At 45.6% G+C, this 17635-nt stretch overlaps 1 protein-coding gene and 1 long non-coding RNA gene across 8 annotated transcripts in view; one reads left to right on the top strand and one right to left on the bottom strand.

The window, feature by feature from the left end:
• KCTD6 (potassium channel tetramerization domain containing 6) overlaps positions 1-17635 on the bottom strand; it is a 69687-nt gene that overhangs the window by 3438 nt on the left and 48614 nt on the right. For 4 of the 7 annotated variants that reach the window (XM_063805954.1, XM_063805956.1, XM_063805953.1 and 1 more), the window contains one exon: positions 145-214. In XM_063805954.1, coding sequence (XP_063662024.1) covers positions 145-214 — 70 coding nt within the window. Of the gene's footprint in view, positions 1-144; positions 215-4519; positions 5073-6755; positions 7090-17635 lie in introns of those variants that run through there. The other 3 variants (XM_526216.9, XM_001174242.7, XM_063805955.1) reach the window with 3 other exon arrangements.
• On the top strand, positions 6978-9828 carry LOC134809454 (uncharacterized). Its single transcript, XR_010155263.1, has 2 exons — positions 6978-7385; positions 9644-9828. It is a non-coding gene; the product is annotated as an uncharacterized LOC134809454 (long non-coding RNA).

Below are 17635 nucleotides of genomic sequence, written 5' to 3'. Positions count from 1 at the left end.
CTAAACTAAGTAAAAGGGGGAAGAGAGGTTACACAAATTCACAATTTTCTGTTCTTATAAGATATACCTAAAAATACATAAGGATAAAAAGACACACAAAAATAATTCCCCAGCCTTCAAAATGCATCTCCAAGAAGCACTCACCATATAGCCCCAGTCTCCATTATCCATCAGCTCCAGTGATGCGTCTTCAAGAGCCCAGGTTTCAGGGAAACTTCAAGAGGAGAAAAACAGACATATGATAGCATATATAACTATGAAAATAGAGAAGAAAGGCTTTTTCCACCCAACAGAGGAGGCCAAACACCAGAAAAACTACTCGTCCTTGCTCAGCTGAAACCTACTACAGGGCAAAGATCTGGAGAAGAAAGCATTCCCCTAGGGCCTTCTACATGTCCTGTATTCTTACCATAGAGAACCCATCTGGAACTAAGAGACTGAAGATTTTCAGAGAAAGAACTATACTGTACTTAAGAGAAGGAGGAACAGTCTAGGAAGTAACCCAGTCATTCAAATTCTACCTCTCTTCTTAGAACATCAATTTTTAGAATTTATATAAGAGAATATTATGATGAACTCTACAACCTTATCCTGGTACAAACCTATAATGGTCCTCACCAAAAAGGTCATTTAAGAAAAAGGGACAGGCTGGGCGCGGTGGCTCACGCCTATAATCCCAGCACTTTGGGAGGCTGAGGCAGGCGGATCACCAGGTCAGGAGTTCAAGACCAGCCTGCCCAACATAGTGAAACCCCATCTCTACTAAAAATACAAAAAATTAGCTGGGCGTGGTGGTGGGCACCTGTAATCCTAGCTATTCAGGAGGCTGAGGCAGGAGCATCACTTGAACCCGGGAGGCGGAGGTTGCAGTGAGCCGAGACTGTGCCACTGCACACCAGCCCCTGCAACAGTGTGAGCCTCCATCTCAAAAAAAAAAAAAAAAAAGAAAAGAAAAGAAAAAGGGAGAAGGGAAAACTCCTTTTCATCAGCATTTCAGCTATACAAGCCAATCACCTGAGTAAAAGCATCAAAAATCATAAACCTCCCAGGATACCAGCATCCCTTTCCAAGAGAAATACATCAGAATGGTATTTATCTTACAATATTAAAAAAAATGATGATGCTTTTAAATAATGATGTATTTCTCTTTGTACAATTAAAACAAATAGAAAGCGATTTAAATGCCGAAGTGTTAAAGAGCACAATTTGGGGCAAAAAGAACCTTACCGATATAGATGAGAGTCAATCAGCCAGCACTCATGGAGAGCCAGCCTTAAGACACTGAGAAATGCTCAGATACTAATGATGCCAATGTGAATTTATTTTTATCTACAATTCAAAAGCATTTAAACAAACAGTTTCCCAGCTACTGAACTGCCTTAGTCAGTTCCCTCTCACACACTTCAATCCCAAATCAACCTGTAAAGCAAACTGCAGAGCAAATTTCTAAAGCTCTGGCAAGACATGGTAAGAAACATGGACTTATTGGTATTCATCCAGGAAAAGCACTGGCTTTTTTACGTGGTCCTTTAACAGATTCACTTTTCCCACTTTTAGAGGAATCTGGCACAGAATTCCCAGAACAAGCCCTAGCTACAGAAGATCACAAAGGCTCTTTCTCAAAAGGTCACTCAGGCATGTAGAGAACATTTGCATAGCACAGCATGGGCTGAAATCAGAGCCTGAAGCATCTATTTCTCTACCTTGCAAATCCTTCAAAGCACACAAACTAAAATGTGGACCAGACTATGGGGCAGTCAGTTTTTATTCTTTACACTCAGCAGTTGGATATAGACAGGCCTCCACATGCTATGGGGTGAGAAATGGAACAAATGTCAAATTCAAGACTGTTATGACAGTCTTTCATTCCTCTGACTTGCTTCACAAATAGTATCCGAAGTAAACAGGACCAAGAAATGGGCTTTGCCAATTTGTCTTGCCAGGATCTGATTCAGTTACTGATAACAACAGATTAGTAACTGAGCAATTTAAAAGGCCACTCATCCAAAAGTTCTGGTAAGATGCTCATCTTTGGCATTTTCCCATCACGCAAAGTATTCATTCTGACAGCCTCAATAATCATTCATTCAGCCAACAATTATTGTGGGTCACCTATGGAGTGGAGGGGGTGCCTATGTGCAATGCGGACACACAGAAAGAGGAAAAGGACAATCTTTGCCCTCACGGAGCTTTCCATCTATAATGGAAGGCAACATGCAGTGACTGAAGTACAGAACAGAATTCAAAGTGCTATACAACAGATGGACCAGCAGAGGCCCGCGAGAGGGGAAAAGCAAGATTCCAAATGGGAAATAGAGGACTTCTGGGAAGAGCCCATTCAGTTGAATCCTTGAAAGAAAATTCGGACAACCTGAGAAGGGATTCTAGAAGGAAGAAACAACTTAATAGACAGGGGCATGAAAGACTTTTTTTCCCCCTACAACATTCCTGATACCAGTAGGCCGAGCAGGGATTACTATCCTCATCTTAAAGATGCAAAACAGAGAAACAAGGCAGATTAAGTGACTAGCTGAGGGCGCCACAGCTGGGAAGTAACTAGATAAGAACTTGCATGTTCTGACTCTTAGTCTAGATTTTTCCATAAATCCCCTCCTAGGGTAGAAATTGAAAGAACAGAATCCAAGAGACAAGAAATTGAAAAAGCTTAACTTTAAACTCTCTATAGCCATCTATTAACCCTATCCATCCAGTAGGGTTTTATTTACAAATTTTACAGTAACTCAGCCTAACTAAACAGTCATAATGGGTTTGTAAAAATTCTCCTGAGGGCGCCCCCCCACCAAAAAAAGGCAGGAACCCATTCAACTACTGTGAATAACGGTTGCTGTCCTGTCTGTAGTGACATAAAGAACTCCAATCCGTGAATATCCAAATGATTAAATGAGAAACAGAAGATCAAAGACAAGGAAAAAAGCAGACATCAATGTTGCAGCCGTTAACGAAAAGTCTGTCCACTATTAACCCTTTTTCTCTTTTTTACTGCTAAATCAAAACAAGGTAACTTCTTGAGCAGTTCTCTAAAAAAAAAAAAAAAAAAAATTAGATGATGTCCCTGAATCTGTTCCACAGCAAAAGCAGAAGTTCCGGTACAAAGATGTAATGAAAGCTCATGCTTAATAATTCAGGAAAGCAATTATGGGAATCTACAGCCCATGTTTCTTAAAAACCACCCAAAAGCCTTCCTATACTTGTGTATAAGATACATCAAAATAAATTGAAGCAAAGTCACTATTAGTCACTTCCAATAACAATGACTAAACTGTCTAAAGAAATCAAATTGTGCATTAAAGAGTTCAAAGGGAAAAAACAGTATTGATTAGTTTAAATTTTATCTCTACCTGCTTCTAAATATCTTCTGTGGAGATGCTTAAATACAGCAAGAAACAAACAAACAAAAAAAAAGCATGAAAAATTCCCTGTTATCCAATAGCTGGATAATGATCGGCTTCTGAATTCTGAATTGACGACCATTAGGAACATCTCTGAAACGATGCAGATGAATGAAATACAATCCCAAAGAATTTCCAGAATAGTTTCAATCTCTTCTACTGAATCATTTTCCAGAGCTACTAACAATTAGAAAATGATTCATTTGCTTTTCATCTTCTCTCCCTTCTGGCACAGTCTCCAGTGGAGGGCTTAATGAGACGTTAAATGACCACAAGACAGGCAGCAGAAGGAAGATCTTGAAATGGGTATCAAATAGGCCTATTTTACTTGATGAAAGCAAAGAAATATCTAATATTTCAGAAAATCTACCAGGAATGGTAACAATAAAAAACTTTTCCTTTATAGTGACTTTCCTTACTAAAACTAAAGATGGTTTTGAAAGACAGCAAATGCAACCGAGCACAAACAGCTATAAAATTCAAAGAAGCCTCTGACCCTGCAAAATCACCTGAAAAGATGTAACCTTTGATGCAAATAAAATTCTTGTGAAAACAACACCGCCCATTCCCCAAAGAATATAAAGCAGTGCTGAAAATTCAACCATGTTTAAGCTTCAAAGGTTATTGTGACTAATGTATAAATTCTGACAGTGTCATGTTAGCAGGTAATTAAGCTTAAGAAAACACATACTGAAGAATTTATAGAAACCTTAAAAGGAAGTATTAATTTTCTAAAGTAGCATATCTGAAGAAATGCATACATAATTCAGTAAGTTAATAACTTAAAAAAAGAACCTAAGAACCCTTAAATGCCATTCTCCCTATGACTGCAGAATTGCAATTACAGGCCTAATGGTTATGATGAACTAACTTAACAAAAATATTCTGGGTTTATCATTCCTGCTATAGATTAAGAATTCTCCGGGGCAAAAGTCCTAATCCTATATAACTACCTATATGTTGCAATAAAAACCTCCAATGAATAACAAAAAACTCCAACTACTGACTTCCCAGAGTTTCCAGGCAGCCCTTTAAAAATGCTTTTTTACTGAAACCTTCGTGTCTGGTAGTCAGAAAAGACTCAATAAACTCCCTCTTTCTATACTTACCTTCAAAATTGCCTTGTATTGAGTTGCTCTTCTTGAAATGCGGGAGTTTGAAAGTGAAATACTTTTTATATTAACTAGTTCAGCGACATCTAAAGGAGTCTTTGGGGTTAACATTCACATACAGGCCAGCACAAGTAGCCAGGCATACAAGGATAATGTGATTATGGTTAGATTATCCTTAACCATACCACTGCAGAAATGGATTTTTCTCTACAAGTAATCATTTTCTCTTTCTCCTTTCTCAACCATGTGGTCTAGAAGAGAGAAGCTATAGGTTTAAAAGTGACCTAATATTAAAAAGCTGTCACAAATAGTCACAAAATCATAACACTCCTCTTAACCCTCAGTTTCCGCAAGATAAAACGGGATAATACCACCTTCCCAAAACGGGGTAATTACACCATTTAGGCACAACACAAAGGCAAAAATTGGCCTATAAGAGTAACACATCAGGACAAGGAAAGAGAACAGGTTCCCAGGGAGGTCCTGTAGTTGAATTCTGCTCCGTTACTGATTATGAGACCCTGAGAAAATCACTCTTTATGCCCAGCTTCTTTGGGGAAATGGAGAAAATAAGGGAGATCATGAATATAAAACAATCTGTAAACTGGCAAGTATTAGACAAATGTGAAAACACTAGTGGTAGCAGCATAAACAAAATTTCTAGGTTAACATGAGAAACTTGAGTGTGAACACAAGTAATTTAGAGCATTGGCCTGGAGACGGCAAATATGGAGGAGGCAGCCTCTTAATTTGCTTCAAATCTCCCCAGGTCCTCCTTTTCCCAGAGCTCCAGAAGGGAGAACTACATACAGGTAAAGGGGAGTGTCTAGTTTTCCCAGAGATCACCAAACACCTGAGCTCCTGACCTCAGAAGGAACTTCTTTAAAGCATGACTCAGGATTATCTCCAAGGTAAAGCTGAATCCAAATACATACATGCACTCCATTTTAAATGGACCCCAAATATCAAAATCCAAGCGCACTGAAGGATTCATAGGGTTCACCCTAAGATTCCTTTAAGTAGTAATGCTTTGGTTAAAATATGATTTATGAAAATTCAAATCACAAAACTTTGGAATGGCATCCATGGCTATCCTGACCACTCCATCGTTCATATCTAAGGCATAGCACAAAACCAAGTATCAGTATGGACTGATGGTTTTCGGCCAAAGAGAAAATACTCTCAACCTACCAAGCCTGCTGACAAACACATTTTCCTTTTCCTAGCTACATATTTGTTCATTTGAAAACATCTCAATCTTGGGCTCAGGACTGTGCTACATGCTGTCCCCAAGCCTCTCTCCTATCCCAGGATGATTCAAGTAATAGGGCATTTGTGACAGCGAAAAAAAGAACACGCCAGGGGGATATGGAAGAGATACTTAGGCTACCCCAAATATTCTTAGCCGAGCCGGGTCATCCCAGGTCACTTTGCCACCCAAACCTCTTCTATCACAAAGTCCTAAAATTGGATCCAACAACTTGTTCTAGAACTGGCATACTTGAACAGAAACATGGTAACTTCGGCAGAATATCCAAACAGGATCTCTGTCACGTTTCATTTTCCCCGTCCCACCCCCAGACACAGCCTCCACCACTGTCAGCCCAGCAGGTGCTGCCAGGGCTCCCCATTACCATGGCCATTTATCACCTCTGACATCAAGCATTAAAAACGCCACCACACACACACAAATCTAGGCATAAAGAACTCAGCTGCGATCTGAGAGTCTCTTCAGGGCAAAAAATCCCAAAGGCAGGGTTTTGAGTCCTGCCTCAAGCTTTAAACTAGGGCAATTGGTGGCTAATAAGCGCCATCTCCCAAAAACAATCATTTTCGAGCACACCCCAAATATCTCCGTCCGGGCCGCCCTTCGCTGCTGCCCGGCCAGCGAAGCCCCCGCAACCCGACCCGGCCAGGGGTAGGGCGGGCGATGCTCCGGGCCCGGACGAGGGGCGCGCCGCGGGGTTCCGAACCCGGGCCCGCAGAAACCGCGCATCCCCGCCGGGCGGGCCCCGGAACCCCCGCCCAGGCCCCGCCGCGGGCACCTCCGCTGCTGGCTCGTGCCAGCCCGGGACGCGCGGTCCCCTCAACGCGGCCCCGCCGCCGCCCCGTTCCAGGAGCCCCCGCCCAGATACTCCTCAGCCCCGCTCCCCTGGCTGCTCGGCGCAGACGTCTCCTGAAACCCGGCCCTCCCAAGCCCCGGCCCCGCAAGCCCCGCGCCAGCCCCACTCACTGCGCGGCGGCGGCGGCGGCGGCTGCGGCCGGGCCGGGAGATGCCCGCGGCCGGAGAGCGCGAGCGCGGGGACAAGCGAGCCCGCGCCCGGCGACGGCGGCGGCGGCGGCGGCAGAGGGGACGACTGAGCCCGCGCCCGGAGTTGCGGCTCCAGCTGCCCGGCGCGGGCGGCGCCTTCCCAGCAGAGCCGCGGCGCCACGAGCGCGGGCGCCCCCTAACGGCAGCGCGGGCGGGAAGCCAGAGAGCCAGGCGGCCTGAAGAACTCAGCCAGCGCAGCCGGAGCCGCGCGGTCAAGACCACACGACCGCAGCCCCGAAGCCCCGCCCCGAAGCCCCAGTCCCGCCCCTTAGGCTCCGCTCCGAAGCCCCGAAACCCCGCCCCTACGTCCCGCCTCCGCCCGCAGCCGGGGGTCCGCCCAACCCCAGGCCCAGTGCGTCCTCAGGGCTGGTGCCTCCACAGCTGTTTCTCCTTAGTCATTTCACGAACTTGTATGGGCCCCCCACTATATCTCAGGCCTGGGGGTTTAGGAGATACAGCGGCCACCAAGACGGAGGCGGGTCCTAATGAAAGGAGAAGACAGACAAGACTCAAGGAAACAGCTAATAGACAAAATAATGACAAGTTATGACCGTAAGTGTTGGGAGGGACATGATTAGAGGACTTAGATGGAGAAGAAGGGAAGGGAGCCCCTGCTTCAAACGCAGTGGCCGAGGAAGACCTGGACCCCGACCTGCGGCCAGAGCTCCTCCTGCCTGTCCTGCATTGGGGAGACAACCCTGCGATGAGGCCTGTGAAGAAGCCCCCGGGGCCACCGGGGCAAGACGGTCTGGTCCGGCCTGGCGGGCAAGACAGCAAAGGGCTGCTGGGCCCAGAGGCTCAGCAACACGGGCAGCCAGGTGGAGAGAAGGGCAGAGCTACCTTCAGCAGACAAAACGACCTGTGCAAAGGCTCTGGGGCCTGGAGGAGCTCGGCCCTAGATGAGACTGGCGCTGGTATTGTCCCCACTTCACCAGGAAGGAAGCCAAGGCTGCAGAGGATGGGCAGCACCTAACGCCTCAGGGCTAATTGGTCTCCATCCGTCCACTCATTCCAAGTCCATTCACTTCCTGCTAGCCAGGCCACTGTCCCCTTCCGGTGGGACCAGTTACCTGATGCTGGGTTTAACCTTCTCCACCAGAATAACCACTGGCCTTAGAAACTCACTTGGGTTTCACGTCTGCATGTGTGTGAGCTAGCTCTGGGGTTGAAATTATATCAGCATGATCATCACAGTTATATCTGATACTTGATTTGTCTCCAAAAGCTCAGATTGATAGGTTAAATAAATGACATATGCTTCATCAACATAACTGAGTGCTACATTATCAAATTCACAAAGACTAGGTGAGAATACAGGGAAATGTGTGTGAAAATGATCAATACACAAACTAGTACACATGATATCCTGATTTCATTTTTAAAAACATAAATATATACAGACAAAAATTTTGAAGGAAATACATCAAACCATTGACCATCGTGTTCAAGATAACAGTATGGGAATGTTAATGGCATTACTTCATAACGTTCTTCTGAATTTTCATGAATATTGAATTTATAATCAGAACACATGAATACTGAATTTATAATCAGAAAAATACAATGAGTTTTGGTTTGGTTTTTCTTTTTTTGCCCCCCACTCCGCCCCACCCCACTGGGTTTTGTTGTTTTTTAATAGAAGGACAATACCAAAATTACCCAATACTCAGATCTCCAGAATTTGGTGCCATTGAAAACCCAGAATTGCCTCTGATTTACTGGGTATCCTTGAAAGAGTCATTTCCCCTCTCAGGGCTTCTATTTCCCCATATAAAAACTGATGGATTAATTTTGTTGGTGATTTTGTCAGACCTAGTCCTTCCTATCTTAAAATTTTTATAACTAGTGCTAATTGTACTTTCACTTTTGTAATTTATAATTGATAGATGGCTATTGAAATGCAGTTGGGTTTTATATAATCTTATATTCAGCAAAAGTGAACTCTTTCAGTTCTAATAAGTTTGTAGGTTCTCTTGAATTCGCTGTGCAAATAATCATAGAGTCTGCAAGTCATAGCAGTGTGGTATCTTCCTGTCCTTTTTTTCCTTTTTCTTGCTGTACTGTGCTGACTAAATTCTCTCACACAATGTTGAAGAGCAGTGATGGCAGTGATGGTAATGGGCATTTTTATCCTGTTCTTGACTGCTTGTAACATATCACCATTAACTATAGTGTTTGTTGTGGATTTTTTGATAGATTATCAGGGTAAGGAAGCACTATTCTTCTTTACTATGAATGGGTGCTGAATTTTATCAATGTGAGATTCCCCCCATTGCAATGTAATGAATTAAAACCATGGATCTTACTATATTAAACCATCCATGTATTCCCGGGATAAACTCGCCTTGATGATGTATTTTTTTAAGTCAATACATTTTTATTCAAGGAATTTCACACGTCATGATGTATTATTTTTTCAGTATACCGCTAGATTCCATTTGCTGATATTTCATTTAGGGTTCCATTTGCTAATATTTCATTTAGGGTTTTTGTATCCACGTGGATGACTGAGATATGTGACTATTTGCTTATTCTCTCCTCGTCTGGCTTTGCTATCAAAGTTACATGAGCCTCATAACATACCTTAAGGAATGAGTGTCTGTTCACTAGACTGGGATTTTCTGTAGTTTGAATGTTCTCTAGGATTCTCCCGCAAACCATCTGGATCTGTTGGTTTGGGGGGTTGGGGGGTGGAAAGGGTTTATATTGGAAGCTGTTTGCCTCCACAGAGCTCAGGGTTGCAAGCCTGCTGGGGAAGGCTGGCTTCTGGTTTACAGCTGCCCCTGACCCTCTGCACCTTTCTTTTCCAGGTGGCCACCAAGTATCCAGGCTCCTGTGGTAAAGATACTGATCCTGGTCTGCCCTGGGGCCAGGCTGACCTGGAGGGAGCTGTTTATTATTGCAGCTACACCTGTTACAGGAAGGAACCAAGCCCAGCATGGTGCTGGGAGGGCAAAGGGGGACCAGCAGTTGACAAAACAATGAAGTGTGGAGATCTGAGTCCCCTCCCTCTCTCCCTTCTCCCAACTCTCACTGCCTAGCTGACCTCACCTCCTACTTGTCAGGAAAACCTTTCCCCTTCAGTGGGAGCCCCCTAGAACCCTCCTCTGCCCTCTTTTGGAATGACCTGCATTGCACTGTCCTCCCCTCATGAGATGGCTGGGGGATTCCACCTCCTGTCCAGGTGATCCCCTCCCTGGGTTCTAGTCCATTCCTTCTCCCACCCTTTAGCCTGTCCAGGCTCAGATCTTCCATCCCTCCCTCTCTCCAGTCCCCATCTCCCACGCCCATCAGCAGATAAACAGCCTCAGGTCTCTGTCCCTGACTCAAGAATTTTCAGACTTCTCTTTCGACACAGTGTCCCCCTCCCTCTCTTCCTTTGCTGTGTCCCCCCACTTCCCCTAAGACCCCAACCCGTAACATTCAATCTGGCCTCAGGGCCCACCTCTCCATCTAAATGGGTCACCAGAATCCTCCTTGATACTAAATCTGAAAGAACCTCCTCTGACCTGCATGGCTCAGGCCTCTCCACAGCAAGGCTTCTGCAGTGACGTCTGCCAGGGGACAGCCCCTTCCCTTGGCTTCTAGGATGCGTGTTCTCCTCCTTCTTCCGTAGCTCCTCCTCTTAGACTTACAAAGATGCTCCTCTTGCTTTACCCCGACACTTAAGCTCAAGTTCCTGTTCAACACCATCCCCTCCTCTCCATGTACCCCTCTCCATGGAATGGCTCAGCCACCTCCATGGATTCCTTTACTGTGTCTGAGCCAAAGGCTTCCAAATCCCTGTCTCCGGCCCAGCCCTGTGTCCTGAATCCAGAGCTATAGATCTTGTCTGTTCTATAGCCCCAGTTCTGTACAAGGTACTGTGCTAGGTGCTTTTACCCACTGTATCAGTTACCTTTTGCCACATAACAAATAATCCCAAAAGGTAGGGACTTAAAACGGCTTCCAAGTGCTTTCCCCTCTGTTTCTGTGGGTCAGGAACTTGGAAGCAGCTCAGGGTCCCGCAGGAGCTTGCCATCTAATTGGCGGCAGGGGCTGCAGTCATCCGAAGCCTGGAGACTTCCCTTCCAAACTCACTCACGTGGCGTTCAGCACAAGGCATTCATTCCTTGTCATGAGAGTCTCTCCTGACAACATGGCAGCTGACGTCCCCCAGAGCAAGTGACCCAAGAGAGAGCAAGATAGAAGCCACAATGTCTTTTATAACCCAGCCTCAAAAGCGACACACATATGATTATGGTCCCACAGATCAACCCTACTACAGTGTGGGAGGGCACAACAAGGCATGAACCAGGAGGCTGCCACCACACCCTCACGATAGCTCTGAGGGCAGAATACCCCCACCTCCCACGGGATACGTGAGAAGGCAAAGGCACAGAGATGTGAAGTTATTGATCCAGGCCACGTGACTAAGTGTGGCAGGAGAGACTGGAACATGGTTCTGCCGGCTCCCTGCAGTTTCCTCCTCCTCACAGCCCATCGAACCAGGGTCTACCGCCAGCCTCCTCACCCTCAGCATGTGCAAACCTGAACTCTCCTCACCACCCCCAAACCTCCCAAGTCCCCAGCTCAGCTCGGCAAATGGCGCCTCCGTCCTCCCATCTGCCCAGACCAGAAGCTTTGAGTCATGCCTGCTCCTCCCTCCCCCTCACTTCCCAGTGCCAGAGAACCCAGCCCTGCCAAGTCTTCCCCCTCAGTGCAGCCTGGATCCATTTCTCCTTCTCCCTCTTCATCTCCACCACCAAGCCAGCAATGTGTCCATCTCGGACCTCTGCAGTAGCCCCCTCCTGGTGTCCCCTGTTCCCTCCGCCCTGACCCTACACTGCCCATCCGTCGTCCTCTCTCCAGCATGAGTCAGCTCTAAGAGCACGAAGCTGTGTGTCACCCTGCCTGCTTTATACTCCTTCAGTGGCACCCATTGCCTTCAGGGTCCAGTTGAAACTCCCTGCAGTGTGGTCTGGTCCCTGCCCACTGGTCCTTCCTCTTCCCCTCTCCTCTCTCTCTGGGCCCAGCCTCTCTGGCCACATTTTAGGTCCTGGGACCCACCGCTCATTTTCTCACTTCAGGCCCTTCCATTATGCGGTTCCCTTGACCTAGATCTCTCTTTCCCCACCCCTTAGCATACCTGTCTCCTCATCCTGCAGCATATTGTCACCTCCTCAGGGAGGTCTTCCCTGACCTCCCAGGGAGGCTGAGTTCCCCCAGCTATAACTTCCACAGTGCCTGTCCTTCCCTCTCTCCACCTCGCTGCTTCTCAGCTGGACTGTGAGCTTCCTGAGGGCAGAGGCTGTGTCCCATTAGCTCATAACTGCACCCTAGAACTTCACCTGGTACCCGGCACTTAGCAGGTACTCAACAGCTATGTGACGGTTTGGTGCGTACTCTGCACTGCCTCCCGCCCTCTTGCACTCCATACTCCAGCATGTGGACAATGTTCGTTTCCTTAGATGAATTACGGGATCTCTGACCTCCAGATGTTCACTCATGCTGTTCCCTCTCAGGCATGCCCTTCCCTTTCTTCCCCCAATTCACTCAGCTAACTCCAGTTTATTCATCAGCAACTTGGTTTGCCAGATTTAGCAAATGAAAATACAGGATGCTCTGTTAAATTTGAATTTCAGATAAACAGCGAATATTTTTTTTCATATAAGTATGTCCCAAATATTGCAGTAGATACAAGCATCCAGTATTTTACCTGGCCACCCTATCAGGAACCAGCACCACTCCCCTCTCCCTTGAGAGGTCTCCCTGGCCTTCACCTCTACTTTAGGTCTGCTCGCCCCCTAAGCCAGAGGTCCCAAACCAGCCCCCTGCTGGCTCCTGCTGAGCACATAAACACTCCCTCTGTTTTGAAATAGTCCGTACCAACTGGACTGTGATCTCCTGACACAGAGAACTTTGTCTCAGACTCCATTCAGAATCTCTCTTCACCTGGGACAATCTTGGCCCTCAGGAGATGGTCAGTCAGGTTTAGAGAGAAGAGAAATGAAAAAGCAATGAAGACAAAAAAGTAAACGAGAAAGGAAAAGGAACTACGAAATGTAACACAGCCCAAGGAGCAAGAGCAGGCTGAAGCTCTTGACTGATTGTGTGCAATGTGGAGTTCCCCTCCCCACCTCCTTCCATGCCTTGCCTTGCCTTTGTCAAGTAGAGCCCCTCTTCCCCCAGTTCCAGCCTCAGGGAGCTTTCAGATTATTCTGGAGCAGGAATGCACAAAGAAACCAGTCTGGGTCCCTTTAGAAGGTTTTCCAAAACAACCTCTCGAGCTTTAAAATGGGAGGCCCTAGGCAGGCGCAGTGGCTCACACCTGTAATCCCAGTACTTTGGGAGGCCAAAGCAGAAGGATGGATCACTTAAGCCCATGAGTTCGAGACCAGCCTGAGCAACATAATGAGACCCCCCCACCGCCCACCGCCATCCCTACAAAAAATACAAAAATTAGCAGGGCATGGTGATGTGCGTCTATAGTCCCAGCTACTTAGGAGGACGAGGTGGGAGAATTGCTTGAGGTGGCTGATGCTGCAGTGAGCTGCGATTGCGCCAGTGCATTCCAGCCTGGGAAACAGAGCAAGACCCCATCTCAAAAAATAAAATAACCAATTCATTAATTAAAATAAAATGGGAGGCCCTGTGAGGGAGCAAGGTGGGAGTTCATGCTTCAGCCCCAGATGGAGGAGAGCTGTGAGGGTGCACTGGGCAGGGAGGCACCCCTGAAGTGGGGGGCTGCTCAACTGCTATCAGAGTCCAAGCAGGTCACCCGAGGGCCAAACCCGCACTCAGCCCACACATGGCCATTCAAATTACCTGCCACAAGCTCTGCCATGCTGGGGGTGGTCCCTAGGGACTGCAGGAGGTGAGGAACCCTAAAGCAGTGAGTTGCATCGATTATCTGAACCCTCAGCTCTGCTGATCTCCTTCCAACTACCCGTTGTGGCATATTCTGAGCAGTCGAGGAACTGGCCAGTGGGGAAATGCACTCCACTCTGCCTCTCTTGGTGGTGGGCTCTGTCTCTTCTGTGTATGGGTGTGTGTATGGGTGTGTGTGTCCCTTTCTTTTCCTTTGGTCCTTTTGCCACCAGTTTCACCAGCTGTGGTTTTCTTAGGACTTGTAAATGGCCTTCTTTCATTTTATACTCACTGGGCGCATCAACTCGGAAATAACTTCCTAAACAGTCCCCTTGCACTCTCTGTCCCTGGGAACTGGCCCCGGTCCCTCTCCACACTTTCCTCAGCTTCCAGGCCACCCTCTGGCACAAGCGACCCTTGCAGCCAGCAGTTTCCAATGCCTCCTCCACATCCAGCCATTAAGACGCTTTGGCAAGTTTGATGAGAGTGTTTTTCCTTTTTTTAATAAGGTTTCTAATTGCCTGTTATTTCCAACCTTCTCTTTAATCAGCTTCCAAAACTCTGCTGGGAGCTACAGAACCAGGGAAAGGAATCTGGTTCTCACCAGTGTCAGGAGAGAGGCCCTGTCATTGTCCTTGGATGTCACCATCCTCTTCACCATTATGACTCTGTAATTATAGACAACGGATCTTAAATTAGCCCAGGAATCAGAAGCTCTGGCTCCTGTCTTCAGCCCCAGGAGTGTCTCAGCGTGCCACCTCTGAAAAGTTAACTGGCTTTGAGACCCCTTTTATGTCAAGTGGGAATAAAGCCGCCTAGCCATAGCATCACCGGCTGGTGTGAAAAAGGCTCGTAAAATAACTCCAGATTCTGAAGTCTCACTCTTTCAACTCCGTGCCCCCAAACACTTGTCTGTAACACATTTCAGGCCTTGGTTTGTCCTCCCCCTCTGTTCCTAGTCCAAGCCATTTCCTCTGCATGTGTTTAGTTGTTTAGCAAGAGTGTAATCACTTGCAAAGCCTTGCTTCTCCCTTTTCTGTCCAGTCCCTCCCAGGCTGGGTCTCTCTGGGTCCTAGGGCCTCTCTTTCCCCACTTTTTCCTACCTGGATGCCCACCCTCAACTTCAACCCAATGAGGGGGCACCGACCCACTGTCCCCGCCCCACCTCAAATATATTGCCTTGTCAAGGAGTTCTGCATGACTGTCTGAAATATGGTTATGACAGGGATCAGGACATGCTCCCCCAAAATATGGCAACCTGGTATACTGGATATTTTTAAGCTGAAAGAATTTGAGATGCAGGAAGGACTCTTTGACTTTCCCCTGAAACTAGTCATAAGCCCTTATTTAGTTCCTTATGAAGTCCTCCACATCACACAAAACTTATATTACATAAATGTGTAAGTTTTTCTCTTGTTAATCTGTCTTTTGCTACAGAAGGAAAAAGGTATTTTTTCCTCCATATAGTTACCTTTATAGAGCTCCTATGTTTTATACAACATGCAATAATGATATTTGTAAAGTTGCCATAATACTGGATCTGTGAATGTTATAGGAGCTTCTGAAATGTAAAGTATGATTACAAGGCAAGAACACTATTTTAACCCTAGTAAAATGTCCCTAGGGTTTTGGGGCGATACAGGGTTTGGAGGGCTCAACACCTCAATGGCTAACAGTGGATCCATTGTCATCTCAGCAAAAAAAAAAAAAAAAAAAAAAAAAGAAGAGAGATAGACAGAGCATCATGTTGAGCAGTAACTATAGCAACTGCATGAAGAGCCATGTTTTGGGATTCAGAATTGCCTTACACATGTCACTTATTTCCTGTTACTGACGTCAGGTCCCAAGATTACTGGGTGGGACCCCAGCTTGCTCTCTGGCTCTGTCACTTACCAGCAACCAGGGCTCGGACCCACTCAAAAGCCTCTCAGCCTCAGTTTCCTCAACTGTAAAATGGAATAAACAACTCCTATGCAGGGTTGTTACGACACTAAAATGAAACAATTAAAGTATGAAAAATTCTGATAATGCAGTGCCTGGCATGAAGTCGGCACACAATAAATTGGTAGCTCTTATTGTAATAACTAATTGCTGTACTGCTGATTTGAAGAGATAAATATAGAAGTGAAACCCTGGCAGGCAGCAGGAGAACTGGGCTGAGAGATAGGGGACTTTTTGAGACTGATGATTTGATTGTTCCAATAAGACCTCTTAAAACATCCATTTATTTTGGTTGCAAGTTGAGATATTGTCCACCTTGATAATTGCTATGAATAATTAAGGAACAATGACTTCCATTGACGTTCTTATAGCACTTGTGTGATTAATTAAATATGTCTTTCTATAATCCTTTCTGAATTAAGACACACAAAACCTAAACTCCTAACATTGTAAAACTAAAGTGGCAGAGTGATGTAATTATACACAGTAATAAACAGGAAAGTAATAACTTTAAATATCATTAAATACTTAAGTAATAACGAGGAAGAAACAGCATCCCCATTTTGACTGAATTTTTTTTTTCGGTATAATTTTGTTACTGGAGTATAACGTCCATATAGAAATATGCACAGAGCAAAAACAGCTCAATGAATTTTCACAAAGTAAACATACCCTTGTAACCAACATGCAGATAAAGACAAAGAACAGCACCAGTACTCCAGGAGCCCCTCATATCCTGTCTTGGCTAATCTTTCCATTACTTTCTTTATTTTGTTTTCTTTTCTCCTCTTCCTCCTTCTTCCTCTTTGAGATATAATTTGCAAGCCATACAATGTATTCATTGTAAATATAGTTTGATGATTTCTTCTAAATTTATGCAATTGTGCAAACATCACCACCATTCACTTATTCGTTTGTTTGTTTTTTGAGATGGAGTTTCGCTCTTGTTGCCCAGGCTGGAGTGCAATGTCATGTTCTCGGCTCGCTGTAACCTCTGATTCCTGGGTTCAAGGGATTCTCCTGCCTCAGCCTCCTGAGTAGCTGGAATTACAGGCACCCACAACCATGCCTTGCTAATTTTTGTATTTTTAGTAGAGACAGGGCTTCACCATGTTGGCCAGGCTGGTCTCGAACTCATGACCTCAGGTGATCCACCCGCCTCGGCCTCCTAAAGTGCTGGGATGACAGGCATGACCCAACATGACTGACCACTATCCAGTTTTAGAATTCTTCCTTTGCTCCAAAAACTTCTCTTGTTCAAAGTCAGTCCCTTTTGATGGTCAATCCTTACTCCCATCCTCAGCCCCAGACAACCATTGATCTGCTTTCTGTCCCTAGAGTTTAGAGCTTTGCCTTTACCAAAATTTTTAAATAAGTGGAAGCATACAACAGGAGACAAACAATAATAGTCTTTTGTGTTATAACTGGTTTTTGTTTTTGTTTTGAGACGGAATTTCGCTCTGTCACCCAGGCTGGAGTGCAGTGGCACAATCTCGGCTCACTGCAACTTCCACCTCGGGGGTTCAAGCGATTCTTCTGCATCAGCCTCCCGAGTAGCTGGGAGTACAGGCGCATGCCACCATGACTGGCTAATTTTTCTATTTTTAGTAGAGACGGGGTTTCACCATATTGGCCAGGCTAGTCTTGAATTCCTGACCTCGTGATCTGCCTGCCTCGGCCATAACTGGCTTTTTAACCATAAAACATATAAATATGAACATTGCCAGATTAGAGTTTTCCAAAGGTGGCACATGAAACAACTTTACTTCCTCGACAAAATACTAGCAAACAGAATTCAACAACACATTAAAAAGATTATTCACCATAATCAAAGGGGATTCACCCCAGGGATGCAAGGATGGTTCAGCATATGCAAATCAATAAACATGATACATACATCATCAGAATCAAGGACAAAAACCATATTAGCATTTCCATAGATGCTGAAAAAAAACAGACAAAAGTCAATATTCCTTCATGATAAAAACCCTCAACAAATTGGGTATAGAGGG

This window comes from Pan troglodytes, chromosome 2 (genome assembly GCF_028858775.2).
Source record: "Pan troglodytes isolate AG18354 chromosome 2, NHGRI_mPanTro3-v2.0_pri, whole genome shotgun sequence".
NCBI classification, from domain to species: Eukaryota; Metazoa; Chordata; class Mammalia; order Primates; family Hominidae; genus Pan; species Pan troglodytes.
Note: the sequence above shows the minus strand (reverse complement) of the source record. Positions and strands in the feature narration are given on the sequence as shown.